This window comes from Lolium rigidum, chromosome 6 (assembly GCF_022539505.1).
Source record: "Lolium rigidum isolate FL_2022 chromosome 6, APGP_CSIRO_Lrig_0.1, whole genome shotgun sequence".
In the NCBI taxonomy this organism is placed as follows: Eukaryota; Viridiplantae; Streptophyta; class Magnoliopsida; order Poales; family Poaceae; genus Lolium; species Lolium rigidum.
In genome coordinates, this window is record NC_061513.1 from 277280868 (window position 1) to 277295366 (window position 14499).

The 14499-nt window shown below is 41.2% G+C and overlaps 1 protein-coding gene across 1 annotated transcript; it reads left to right on the forward strand.

Moving 5' to 3' along the window:
- Positions 1–981: 981 nt before the first annotated feature.
- LOC124666164 (bidirectional sugar transporter SWEET16-like) lies at positions 982–3556 on the forward strand. Its single transcript, XM_047203512.1, has 6 exons — positions 982–1075; positions 1152–1188; positions 1283–1496; positions 1965–2129; positions 3056–3175; positions 3251–3556. Exons 1-6 carry the CDS (start codon positions 1042–1044, stop codon positions 3419–3421), a joined length of 741 nt encoding a protein of 246 aa, XP_047059468.1. The 5' UTR covers positions 982–1041; the 3' UTR covers positions 3422–3556.
- The last annotated feature ends 10943 nt before the right edge of the window (positions 3557–14499 follow it).

Genomic DNA, 14499 nt, shown 5'->3' on the forward strand with positions numbered 1-14499 from the left:
CTGTCGTCGTGAATGTAATAAATCTGCTCATGCCATGTCAAGGGCGTTTTTTGGGTAGATGTTGTACCACACGATGATGTAAGTGGTTTGGTGGCAGCGATTCGACTGCGCCCACGGTCTAATGGAATGAGACTGTTCTATGTAAAAAAAATAGTCCAGAGATATTCGAGTGGTGAAATGTGATACACCGAGATGGCGTGTGAAGATTTATACCATTATTGACATTTGAAAAATTCTTTTATGCTTTCCTCCTTCATACTAGAATATTGCAGATGGGAAAGTTGATCTGTGCTCGGATGGTTAGAAGAGCAGTGGTACCCCTGGTCCAGCAAAGATCAAACCCTAGGTTTGATGCTTTCATGTCTCATAAACGACATAATATTCTTTAGTGGGAAGCGACATTCCTATTGATAGCGAGGTGCATGTGGAGACTTCGTCGATCTCCAAACCGTTGGATCAGTTTCTAGACTCAATCTCTCAGAGGTGGTCCATAGGGTTAGGGTGTTCGTGTGTGCTCTCATAGGGTGAGTATATATACGTATTTGTGAGCGGTTGCGTCTATACTGTGTTTTTGGAAAAGATACAGATGATCGGTGTTATGTAATGTACTTAATTCAAGAAAGGGTTCTCGATTAGAAAAATATTAGTCAACTGCTTAGAAATAATTAGGCACTAAGGAAAGCAAAGTACAGTAGGCAAAGATAATGAGAGGAAATGCAGATACTTGCTGATAAAAATACAATAGGTATATATCACCATATATAAACACGCCAGAAATACAACAAATAAACAAGCACAACGATATCTGCCTTTTAGTCAACTGAATCCGCGAGGCCGGTGGAATATTATATATTTTCTTGTGTTCCACGAGGCCCAGCTTTAATTCGTAACCGTCTGTCTCCCTCATACAGCACAGGCTGGCCCTGTGCTCTCCTTATTAAGGACGATGCACACCCCACGCTGGATAGGTAAGTAGCTGACCCGATCATCCTTTTAGTTTGGATCACGTGCTTCTTCGTTGTCCCTTCCGCGGTGCGCGCCATGGATTCTACTATGTTCATCATCGGCATCATAGGTACGAACATGAACATGCAATAGAAGTCTCTCTCCCTCTCTTGCTCTCACCATTCAGCTTCTTTGCGTGTTGGCAGGAAACATCATCTCGGTTTTGGTCTTCATTTCTCCCATGTACGTATGAGCTGAGCTTGCATCCATTTCGACTGTTAGAGAATTATATATTGTGTTGCAATTGTTGCTTACATGGTCACATATGCATGGGCAGCCCCACGTTCTGGAGGATCGTGAGGAGCAAGTCGACGGAGGAGTTCGAGCCGGCGCCGTACGTGCTCACACTGCTCAACTCGCTGCTATGGCTCTACTACGGCGTCACCAAGCCAGACGGCCTCCTCATCGCCACGGTGAACGGGTTCGGGACAGTCATGGAGACAATCTATGTCGTGCTCTTCCTCGTCTACGCCACCGATCATGCCACACGGGTGAGCGCATGGTTGACAAACATAACTGATTTGTGTTTAGAAACATGTATGTTTTCGTACATCCTTTTACACCTAAAAGATGAATACATATGAGTAAAAGAGAGGAGTTATAAATATTCAGCATTAAGGACATAGCTAGCTCCTCCCGAATAAGTTAGGTGCTTCCCCATTCAGGAACGGATCGCTTAAGTAAGTCCATCCTTAACTATTTAACGTACTACATATATTTTTGGTCTCAATATCTTTCCTATGAATTATTTCTGGTAAGTCAAAATTCTTCGCCTTTTGGGTCATATTCGGGCAGCCTATTTCAGTAGATCGAGTTGTGATGCCATGTTGAATTCACGTTATCTTAGTCTCTTTTTTGTTATGCTTCAGTAAGGAAATGCCACATAATTATATATTTGTATGTATGCACGATCTGGCTTCCTCAAAGTTTATGATCAGTTATCTTGTTACACTTTTCAGGTTAAAACCGCGAAGTTGGTCGCAATTTTGGACATTGGGTTTTTTGGATTTGTGTTCGCAACCACCAGATTTGCCATTGCCGGGCTTGACATGAAAATCATGGTTATAGGATTGATATGTGTCTGCCTCAACGTGTTCATGTATGGGTCCCCACTCGCTGCCGTGGTAAAGTCATCACACATCCACAAATAAATTAGTTACCATATTTATTTTCCTATTTAGGTTTTGAAGTACATATAATGTCTATGTGTTATAAAAAATTATACTTGCTAATTAGAATGCGGGTAATTGCACTAGGCGTACGCACAACTGGTTTCCATACAGACAAGTATAGTGAAATCTGAATAATAGTAGTGTAATAACCGTCCAGCAAGTTATATTTTGTGGAAGTTGGTTTGCAAGATAGTAAAAGGCTTGCGTGGTCAACGATTGTGATATCAGAAACCGAACACAAGAAAACATGTAACAGATATTGAGCTATCGGACGTCCATGGATAGACATCTAAGTCGTCTACTGTAGTTTTTAAAAGAGCGTATATATATAAACCAATTGTGTACTTCAACACGACATGTGAAATATATTCCACCCAGTATTATACAAGGTCATTATAGGAGTGCTCCTGTGCTTTCCAAGACTTTTTTTGCTCGCTTCCCAAAGCAGCTGGATGGCTGTGATCACCGCAGGGTGCAACTGCCCACATCCCACGACGCACTCCTCCTAATCACAGCCTTTGATCTTGCTTTGAAAGTTGTGCAAATCAAACTTTCAGAAAGCACCGGAGCACAAGTCCATTATACAAACCATGCACATGGCATGCTGAGGTGCTTATTAGTATGTCAGCGCATTCCCCACTGCCAAGTCAGAAAGACACGTTCTTGCCTGAATAAATTAGGGAGCATACAGTACTATGCTCTAGTTCAGAATGTGCGCAAGTGCAGTGGGTCAAAAGAATGAAAATTCTGGCATGCACGGGTTCTTTTCATCAGCATCCCTTGGAGCTGTCTTGCTGTTTCGTTAATCTTGCTGAGCACGTGGATCAAAAGCATGAATATCTAAAAATCTGCGCACTTGTCAACTTGCGGCGAAACAGAGAACGGTGATCACCACAAGGAGCGTGGAGTACATGCCATTCTTCCTGTCCTTCTTCCTCTTCCTCAACGGGGGCGTCTGGGCTACGTATGCCATACTCGACAGAGACATCTTCCTTGGAGTAAGCATATGTCTTACTTAGCTTAACTTCATGATGAACCTTATTTAATTAGCTTGTGAATTCTAACTTATGCAGGTCCCAAATGGAATAGGCTTCTTCTTGGGCATCATCCAGCTGGGTATCTATGCCTTCTACCAGAACAGTAGGGATGAAGCCCCAGAAGAAGGATGGCAGGCTTCTTCGGTTTCTCTTTTGGCCCCCCATGCAAATGGTCATGGCGAGAACAATGTTTCCATTGGTGTTTAATTAGCATGTCTGGATGGTGTGTTTTTTCGAAAATGGAAGTATTTGCGCATGGTATGCATAATTATTTTTGTTTGCTTAATTTTCTGTAAATTTTCTTTCATGAATGGGAACATGAATAGAAACCGTGTCGACGTCTTTACTGTTGCAACAAAAAAACGTAATAAATGGACCATATAATGAGATACGGAATGCAATATTGGATAGGAGAAACAACATTACTTTTACCAAACAAACAATGTTAATTCAGCCACATTGGCCTTTTGAAACTAAACTAAAACATATTTTCTTGATGGGCTGGAATGGTTCAAAGCCCATATTTAACTAACTACTCCCTCCTTGCCAAAATGTAGTGCGTATATTTTTTTTTAAGTCAAACGATGTGAAATTTGACCAAGTATGTAGACAAAAAATATAAACATCAAAATTACCAAAACAAAACCATTAGATTCATCATGATGTAAATCTTCATATGACATACATTTGGTATTCTAGATGTTCATATATTTTTCTACATACTTAGTCAAACTTTATATCATTTGAGTTTTAAAATTTTGTATATGAACTACCTTTCGGGAAAGAGGGGGTACTTCTTATAACATGGTTACAATTTTGTTTTTCTCGAATTGTCTATGAACTCAATTAAAATTATAGATCTTTTTAGAACTTATATCGTATGTATTATTAATGTGGGGGTGCACTAGTTGCACAACTACTATAGTTGACTAAGTGCTAAGAATTTTACTTACGTAAGGTGTTTGAGTGTAGATTATGTGAGCATAGACGGACTTTGCAAATAACAATGGTGTGGTTGAATCTAGAAAAACAAGGAGCAATTTTTAACATTAGATAGGAAAGCGCGGCTTGCCGCGCGCTTGCCCGCCTATCGGCGAGCAAGAATTTTTTTAAAAAAAGGAATAATAAAATAAAAATTAAGGAAGTATAATTTTATAATACCAATAGATAGTACACGGTTACACATAACTATATAATTCTAGTACATGATATCAGGAGCTAATCAAGGATATTTATAAGAGTATTGCTTTGTACATACTAATATGCTAACATAACAATGTTACATACTACTATACCATAAGAATTTTATGGAAAAAATTTACAAAAAAGTTAAATTAAAGACACATAATTTTATAATGATACACTCTAGACAGCAGTTCATACCTAATTGCATAATACATGAAGTACATATAAATTTGAAATTTTGAAAGATGGTTCAGAGGTATTACTATCCAAATACATAGTCCTAGAGGACCACGTCTGGTACACATTGTACTTATTCTAGAACGTTTGCTTGCAAAAATGAAAAACAGAGTTCATTTTTAGGAAAGAACACATATGCTATCAAAATTTTAAAAGCAGCCCATCAGAGTTATACTCATGCTCATAGACCTCACGTCATGGCAAATGTGGCTATGAGTAAACATTCTGAAAAACGATCTAGTTAAAGTTGTTTATGAAGACCATTCTGACACACAGAATTGTCTCAAGTCATAAAAAGAACTGTACATAGGGCATATATATAGAAATATAAAGTCCGGTAGAAATATAATGGCCTTGGTAAGATTGTAAATCGAAGTAGTATGAGTACTATGTTGTAGAAGATGACTTAACTGATAAATATCAATCTAATTCATGCGATTTTAAAAATATCACTACAATTCTCAAACTTCAAAAAATGCCACTCTAATTGTCACATGTCTATAGATGCCACTCTAGCCATTTAGATTGTTTTATCATTAAAAAAACTCACATATTCGTACCTTATTTTGTCCCAGATGAAGCTACCCCTGGCACTTATCCTCACATCAAATCTGCATGCAGCCTCTCTCCCTCAACTTTCCTCGGCACGACGGCACACCATAGCCGCGAACAGGGAGCCGCCGCCGTAGCTGGCTCCCCCATTTATCCACGCAACAATGCTGCTCATAGTCGTAGGCTCCCACAGCAGCGCCGCCATCATAGCATGGTGGGGCAACATGAGCTTACCAAATTACAGCTAATTTGCACCATATTACAATTGATAATAATCTGCACCACAATAGATGAACCAAAATGCTCTTAAAACTGCACATTGTCTAAGCAAAAGGTGCACATGCAGGCACACACACATCCACACACACACAAACACACACAGAGAGGGAGAGAGGGAGAGGGGGAGGGGGAGGGGGGATGGGGGGGAGGGGGGAGAGGGAGGGAGGGAGCGGGAGGGAGAGGGGAGAGAGAGAGAGAGAGAGAGAGAGAGAGAGAGAGCTAATTTTCAAATGTAAGTAATTTTCAAATGTAGCCTCAGCTAATTAATTAATATGCATTGGCCAAGAGCGCTATTACACCGTCTGGTGAAGTTGATAGTCATGAAAACTGAGACATCCTGTGAAGTGGTTTTTTGACCTAAACCAGCAGGATGGTAGCTGGACTTGTTTGAATCCAACCTACTGGCGACGTCACCATTGCCTTTATCGTGTGAAAAATATGCTTCGCCATGACTTAATTGGATCATCCCGGAGACATCTGTCCACAAAATTAGGTAAAATAAGTGCTAGATGCAGTTTTGTAGGGTAATAAACCTAGTATAGATATTGCAGGGATATATTGCTTCAACAAATTTACCTATGATCCAGCAGGAACTAATTTAAAGCACATTAATATAAACATATGAAAGACCACTCAGTAAAGCAAACGGCAGAAACTACTCCCTCCGTTCCTCTTTAATCGACGCAGAGTGGTGCACTTGTGAGAAGCAAACAGGTACGTACGGGCGTCCATTAAAACAGTACAGAGGTAGTATAAAGGATGAATTTAGTTGTGATAAATAGCTGGGACATTTCAGATATTTATCAGGGCAGAAGTATTAATACAATTCCAAGATCTGGAATACATATTTATTCTTGAAACTATGGACTTATTAAGTTAACTGGAGATGGTCGTTCTTGTGCATAAAGAGGAGTATTTTTTTACCACTTCATCTCCTACTGTTAGTACTGTCTAACAGGGAGCCATGTACCAACAGAAACTGAATCTGGAAAAGATATCTCATTACCTCAATCTGCAACGGGTTGTACATTCTTCAGTTCGTCTAGCCATGTACAGTTCAAATGATTCAAGGACTTTTTCTCATTGATTTTTTCGATAAAGGGAATATATTAATATCAGGAAGATACCAATTACATCCAGCCTCTGCAACAACGCACCACCCTAATGGCACTACGGATGCACACAGCCAAAAAACAAGAAAAGAAAACTAAGAAACAAAAGTCCCGCTACAGTATCTCGGGCCTAACAACAGCAATATACATCCACCGCCAAGACAACACCTGAATTACAGACTCTCCAAAAACGACGCCTCCAAGAAGGGAACAGTGCTCAAACACCGTCGTCGCCCGATCAAAGACCTTAGATTTTCACCCTGAAGATAGTCCCCGCTCTCAAAACAATGCCTCCACCAAGGTCATTGCCAGGCACAACCAATTAAGGCTAGACCATGGGTTTTCACCCTGAAAGGTAGGACTCTGCACTTCACCTGTGTTGTCGCCCCCACTTTCATACCGCTGTTGTGAAGCCCGGAACACGAAGCAAGTCCCTCAACAGCGCAGAGACTTGAACCACCCTTAGCTAGTCCTCCCCTCCGGCCTTCATGAAATTCTTTTCTTCCGACTTTCATCATGGATCCATAGTCACTTGATGTCAACACAGAAAAAGAGCTTCGCGTCGCTCCCTCCAGAACCAATCGGTCGGAATAAAAACATGGGTGCGCACGACCGAATACCTCCGATCCAGCAAACTCCAGGCACAAGCACTGTTACATTCGCCGGCGGAGCCTTCCGGAACTCAACACTCCGGCCAGATCACGAGTCTAGGCCTCCGGTAGGTCCTCCTCTTCACGCAAGAGAGGCCCTAGGACCGCCGCCTTTATTCAGGTCGGACCCCCACGTCGGCGACCATCCTGGGCTGGCCACTCCAACCCTCTACCGGCGACACCATCGCCGGCTTCCAAGCACCTCCATCTCGCCGCCGGAACGCGGTGATCAAAAGATCCACCACCACCAACCGCAGGCCGATCCTCTCCGGCGAAGAAGAGGGTCACCTCCACCGTCGAACCCAAGGCTGCTGCCCCGGGCGTCCTCGTATCGCGGGAGAAGCCCAAGATCATCGCCCCTCACCGGCGAGAGGCGGAGGGAAAGGCGTTGTCCACCTCCACCAGCCACCACCGCCGGCATGCCGCCGATGGGAGGCGGGGAGGCTGCAGCCCGCAGCTGGATCGTCCCCTAGAGGACCGCCGCCGCCCCTCCATCCTCGTCCGACCGCCGCCGCCCCGGGAGGCGGAAGGGCCGCCGCCGCGTGAGAGACTCCTTGGCCGCCGTTCCCGACGCGTCACGAGGGAGGGCCCCCGCCGCCGCCACGCCCCGAGATCTTTGCCCCGGCGGCGCTGCCGGCGGCGGCGGCGGCGGGAGGGTTGGGGTGTGGGAGGCTAGGCTAGGGTTGGGAAGATCCGTGCGTGCCCAAGTCCTCTTCTTCAGAAAGATACAGCTTTTCTCATTGATGAGACTGAAATAAATGAATATATACCAATAATTAGGTAGCAATAGCATCGATGACAGTAAACAAATATATGGTGCTTCACATACAAAGGCAGATCAAACCAACGTCACAGCGCTGAGCAGAAAATACGTTGGCTGCTCGTATTTTCTGCAGGATATTACACAAGAAAATACGATGTCATGAAACCAAAAGATTGGGTTATTTCACTAGCTTGGTCATAGGTGGACCTAAATGATTACACAAGATATTAACCTAATATTAGTGGTGTCCAGCGTAGATTACTACAGCTTACACTCTACAGGCCACTAACATAGTATGCGATGTAAGAAATTTTAAAAAGTAAATTTAAAATAAATTAGTGTAAGATGCATTTACTTTTCTGCAGAAAAATAGAAATTATAAAATAGAACTTCCTAAGGGAGGCACAAAGATTACTCTTAATAAAAATCATATGCGAAGCTCCATCTGGATCAACGTCATGAAGCTCTCTATTCCAATGGAACAGCTAGCAAACAAACTAATGAATAGTACAAAATGAAACTCTAGCTTCATTGACAATATGTAAGCAGGTCAAGCAAGACTTTTTATCTTTTCTAGAACAAATAAAAATATTCGACATAACAGGGAAAGCAGAAACAACAACCTTTGTGTACAACCGAAATTAGTGCTCCTATATTATAGGTGATATCAATCCACAAATGGTGCTGAGAATCAAGAACTACACTCATCATAAGCTAAATGCTAAAATTATAGCCATCACTCCATCACATGATGCGCTTATCCAGGCACATGGAATCGAAAACAGACCAAACCGTTGTAACTAACAAATATGTCACCTGAAGCTTATCCAACTGAAACCAATATGGAAATCCCCACAAATCAGCTTATACATACCAATTTACTGAATCTTGGTATTATTCTTTCAGCCAAATGGGGAATCATAATCTCTGGTCACACTTATGAATCTCACATACTAATTTAATAAACTTATTTAGTTAATGGACTATAATCAGAACCTATGACACCAGGAATACATTTTCAAAATGTTAGTCTTCGATGCCCAGGGCAACAGCGAGGATACATGCGCCCTTTGCGATAAAGCCTTTTTTATTGATTAAATGCAACGCCATGTAAGGGGCCTCTGGAATTAGCATCAAACAGAGGACCAAATGGATTTAGAGAAACTTCCTTGGCTGTAAAAGATCAAATCACATCAAAGAGCAACACCTAAAAATAATATGCTAAATGGAATACAGCAACCCTGAATCCGTACCAGTGAAGGAGCAATATGTGTTGGAGATAGGTAGTTCTAAAGGAGTAAATGAACCACCAAGGAGATAATTCATCCACCGAGGCATGGGAAATTTACAACAGCCATTATCCTCGGAACCCTACAGACCACCATCGCAAGCTGTTGGCATGGGAAGCGTGTGCGCCTTCCAGTACGTTTTCCACCTCCAAATCTATCTAAGTGTTCATGTTGCAAAGTTCATACATAACACTAGAAACCTGCTGCTCGCAAATTAAAAATATCCCTGCTCATAGTCTGGGTGCTCCTCCATGGAACCCATCAATAATTATTCCTAAGAGGCAATTCCACACCTCAAATCCCTTGTAATCAAACAATCCACGCACAAAAACTTGAGCTAGAAATCAGAGAAGAAAGGGAGGGGTAGAATCCTTACGACGCCGCCGCGCTAGGGATTAAGAGCATCTCCAACAGGCGCGCTATATCGCGGCGCGCTAAAACTAAGAATCCACGCGCGGTAAACAGATAGCGCGCGCTGTGCCGTTTTTTCCTCCGCCGGACGCGCTAATATGCAGCGGTGCGCGCGCAGGAAAAATGGTCCTCCGCCAGGCGCGGCAAAATACTGTAGGATAACGTTGCATAGAAAACAAAAATTTTCCTACCGCGAACACGCAATCCAAGCCAAGATGCAATCTAGAAGACGGTAGCAACGAGGGGATGATCAAGACTAACCCTTGAAGAGATTCCAAAGCCTATAAGAGTAGGCTCTTATTGCTGCGGTAGACGATCACTTGCCGCTTGCAAAAGCGCGTAGAAGATCTTGATCACGATCGGTTCCGGCGCCACGAACGGGCAGCACCTCCGTACTCGGTCACACGTTCGGTTGTTGATGAAGACGACGTCCACCTCCCCGTTCCGGCGGGCAGCGGAAGTAGTAGCTCCTCTTGAATCCGACAGCACGACGGCGTGGTGTCGGTGGTGGTGGAGAAGTCCGGCGGAGCTTCGCTAAGCGTGCGGGAACTATAGAGGAGAGAGGGGGCGGCTAGGGTTTGGGAGGGGCGCCGGCCATCTAGTGGTGCGGCCACCTTGTGGTGCTTTGGTGTAGCCGGCCCCCTCCCCTATGCCCCTCATTATATAGGTGGAACCCCAAGAGGTGGTGTCCAAGTCTTCGAATAAGACCCGAACCAAAAACCTTCCATAGGGAGGGGAAACCTAGCCAAGCTAGGACTCCCACCAAGGTGGGAGTTCCACCTCCCATATGGGGGTGGCCGGCCCCTAAGGGGGAGTCCACTTGGGACTCCTCCCCCACTAGGGTTGGCCGGCCATGGAGGTGGAGTCCCATGTGGACTCCACCTTCCTTGGTGGTTTCTTCCGGACTTTTCTAGAACCTTCTAGAACCTTCCATAGAACCTTCCGCGACATTTTATTTCACATAAAATGACATCCTATATATGAATCTTATTCTCCGGACCATTCCGGAACTCCTCGTGATGTCCGGGATCTCATCCGGGACTCCGAACAAATATTCGAACTCCATTCCTTATTCAAGTTCTACCATTTCAACATCCAACTTTAAGTGTGTCACCCTACGGTTCGAGAACTATGCGGACATGGTTGAGTACTCACTCCGACCAATAACCAATAGCGGGATCTGGAGATCCATAATGGCTCCCACATATTCAACGATGACTTTAGTGATCGAATGAACCATTCACATACATTACCAATTCCCTTTGTCTCGCGATATTTTACTTGTCCGAGGTTTGATCTTCGGTATCACTCTATACCTTGTTCAACCTCGTCTCCTGACAAGTACTCTTTACTCGTACCGTGGTATGTGGTCTCTTATGAACTCATTCATATGCTTGCAAGACATTAGACGACATTCCACCGAGAGGGCCCGAGTATATCTATCCGTCATCGGGATGGACAAATCCCACTTGTTGATCCATATGCCTCAACTCATACTTTCCGGATACTTAATCCCACCTTTATAACCACCCATTTACGCGGTGGCGTTTGATGTAATCAAAGTACCTTTCCGGTATAAGTGATTTACATGATCTCATGGTCATAAGGACTAGGTAACCATGTATCGAAAGCTTATAGCAAATAACTTAATGACGAGATCTTATGCTACGCTTAATTGGGTGTGTCCATTACATCATTCATACAATGATATAACCTTGTTATTAATAACATCCAATGTTCATGATTATGAAACTAATCATCCATTAATCAACAAGCTAGTTAAGAGGCATACTAGGGACTTCTTTGTTTGTCTACATATCACACATGTACAAATGTTTCGGTTAATACAATTATAGCATGATATATAAACATTTATCATAAACATAAAGATATATAATAATAACCACTTTATTATTGCCTCTAGGGCATATCTCCTTCAGTCTCCCACTTGCACTAGAGTCAATAATCTAGTTTACATTTGTAAAGATATAACACCTTGGCCTTATGGTGCTTTATCATGTATTGCTCACGGGAGAGGTTTTTAGTCAACGGATCGACACGCTAGAAACGTATGTATTTTGTAATTCATTTGCGTCTCAACGCATCACTCATTTCCAAATGAGTCGACATTAAATATGTTTGGTCTTTTGGTGGAACCTTAATTCCGCGGTCTGAAATATGTCACTAATATTGTCACACACAATATAGCTTCAAAGTTCGACTCTGTCGGAAATACACCAAGTTCTCAAAGAACCTCATGACTTAACATCCTTTGTTATTGTCAAAACAATGACATACTCGCCTTCTTTTGTAGAATCTGTCACAATATTTAGAACTCTTCTAAATCTAGCATAGACAACTTCTAGCTCATTGTGCTACTTTTAAACAACACTTAATCTAATTTGAGATTGAAATTATATTTTATATGTGACAAAACCAATATCGGTGTAACACCTTACAGCGATTTGTTTGTCATTTCTTCATACAAAAATATATATATATATATATCCTTAGTTCTTCTAAAGTACTCAAGGATATTCTTACTGTCGTCCAATGATCATCATATGAATCATTCTGGTATATGCTCATAACACTTTATAGCACATGATATCTGATTGTGTACATATTATTCGTGATCTATAATCACTCATGTGTTTTTACTCATTGAGTGTTAGATACACTCAAGTCTTGTTAAAACTTCACATGACAAGAACATTTTCTTAATATTTCTATATTGAACTACTTCAATATCCATCATATGTACTTTGACTTAAACTTATTTATGTGTTTCAATCTATCTTCATAGATCTTGACACTAAATTCGTTTCAGTCCATATCCTTTCATTGAAGTTAATTCTCAATGAAACCTTTTTAATCAAGTATATAATTACATCATTTATAACCAACTATATGTCACCTACATAAAGTATTATAAATGTGTCTTAGCGCTCCCACTTAATTTCTTGCAAATGCAAGTCTCTTCATCGTCTCCGATGAAATCAAAAACTCTTTGACTATTTCATCTAGTGAAGATTCCAACTCCGTGATACTTACTTCATCCAATTGAAGCTTGTATACCTATCTAGTATTCCATGGACCAGCAAAACTCTTGGTTGTATCTTGTATACACCTTTAATACATACTTCGATAAGTAATGTATTTTGCCATCCTACTAGCATATCTCATAAAAGAAATATGTAGTGATTACTAGAATAATCCACATAGACTATAAGCATTGCTACGGAAGATCTAATCTTATCGTATTCAACTCTTTGAACATTGTCGTAAACAATTTTTCGATAAATCAAGCTTTCTTCAAGGATATTTCATCCAAGTCTATCAATTTCATAGATCCATTTACTTTCATAAAGTATTCATCTATCTTGGATTTCATGGCGCATGGCCATTTTAACGGAGTCAGGGCCCATCATAACTTCTTTGTTTTGTAGTTGGTTTATCATTGTTCAAAATCAATCCTTTGTCCACAAATCATTTATTTGATCACAAAGTAAACCATACCTACAAGGTTCAATATGTACTTCGATCTCCATGGCTAAAACACTTTGTAGTCATGAGAGCCATGATCGTCGTGGCCGCTTCCGAAACTAATTCCGATGCTGCGCTACTCTGATCATTATGCTCAGGTTCATAAACCTTATCAAATTATATTGTCCTCCCACTCAAATACTTCACTCGAAACAATTTCTCGGAAATAAGAAACATTGACAAACACTTTTGTCTTTATCTTGTGGGAAGAATTCCCAATTAAATCTCTGGGATAACCAACAAAGACATTCATCCGATTTTGGTTGACTATTAGGATTTATACCCATGCCATAACTTGTATGGTGTCATTTCAACGGATCATGATGATGCTCTATTCAAGTGTAAAAGCGGTAGTCACTAAAGCATAATCCACAAAAATATAATGGCATCAATATTTTATCTCATCATTGATCCAACAAAGTTTGGATATATCTCTTGGATACTTCATCATCACTATGATACTCCAAGAAACGTAAGTTGTAGAACAATTTCATAACTCTCTTAGATGTTCGCTAAAACTCGTAATTCAAATATTTTCCACCATGATCCAATCATAGATATTTGACTTTTCTATTACGATGATTTCCACTTCATGCTGAATTTTATTTGAATCCAATCAAATGTTTCAAACTTCTTCCTTATCGAATATATCCTCATTTATATACTCAATTTGGAAGTTTTCATGAAGTAGAAGAATCTCCCGCACACAACTATGCCCGGTGAACCACATACATCAGCATGTATGTTTCCACTAAGTTAGTTGCCCGTTCAACTTTTGGCCTATGAACGGTATTTTAGTCATTCTTTTTAGAAAAGATTTGCAAGCGCCAAATGATTCAAAAATCAAATGACTCCAAAAAAAAAACATTTGCATGGAGTTCCTTCATGCATTCCTTTCTAACATGACCTAAATGGCGGTTCCACAAATAAGTGGAATTCAAATCATTTGCCTTATGGCATTTTAGCGTCAGTTTTATGTATGTGTGTTTCACCATTAAGATTTATAATAACTTATCCATCGTACATGGAGTAATGTCATAATTTGAACAACTCATTGTTTTCATTTGACCAGAGCAAAATAACAATTATTAAGTTCTTTATTATAAATTCTAAGGGCTAGATAGAATGCCAACGACGAACATAATAACACTTTATTTTGTTCCGGACGTGCATTTCTATCATATTCCTTGTCGATCACTTAGGCCATTGTATTCTTGTATTGCGTTGTTTTGTATGACACTTCATACCAACCAATATAGTA

Coding starts and splice junctions, on each gene's coding strand:
- LOC124666164 (XM_047203512.1), top strand. CDS start 1,042: ATGGATTCTACTATGTTCATCATCGGCATCATAG. Junction 1,497..1,964: donor CCACCGATCATGCCACACGG/GTGAGCGCATGG, acceptor TACACTTTTCAG/GTTAAAACCGCGAAGTTGGT. Junction 2,130..3,055: donor GGTCCCCACTCGCTGCCGTG/GTAAAGTCATCA, acceptor GCGGCGAAACAG/AGAACGGTGATCACCACAAG.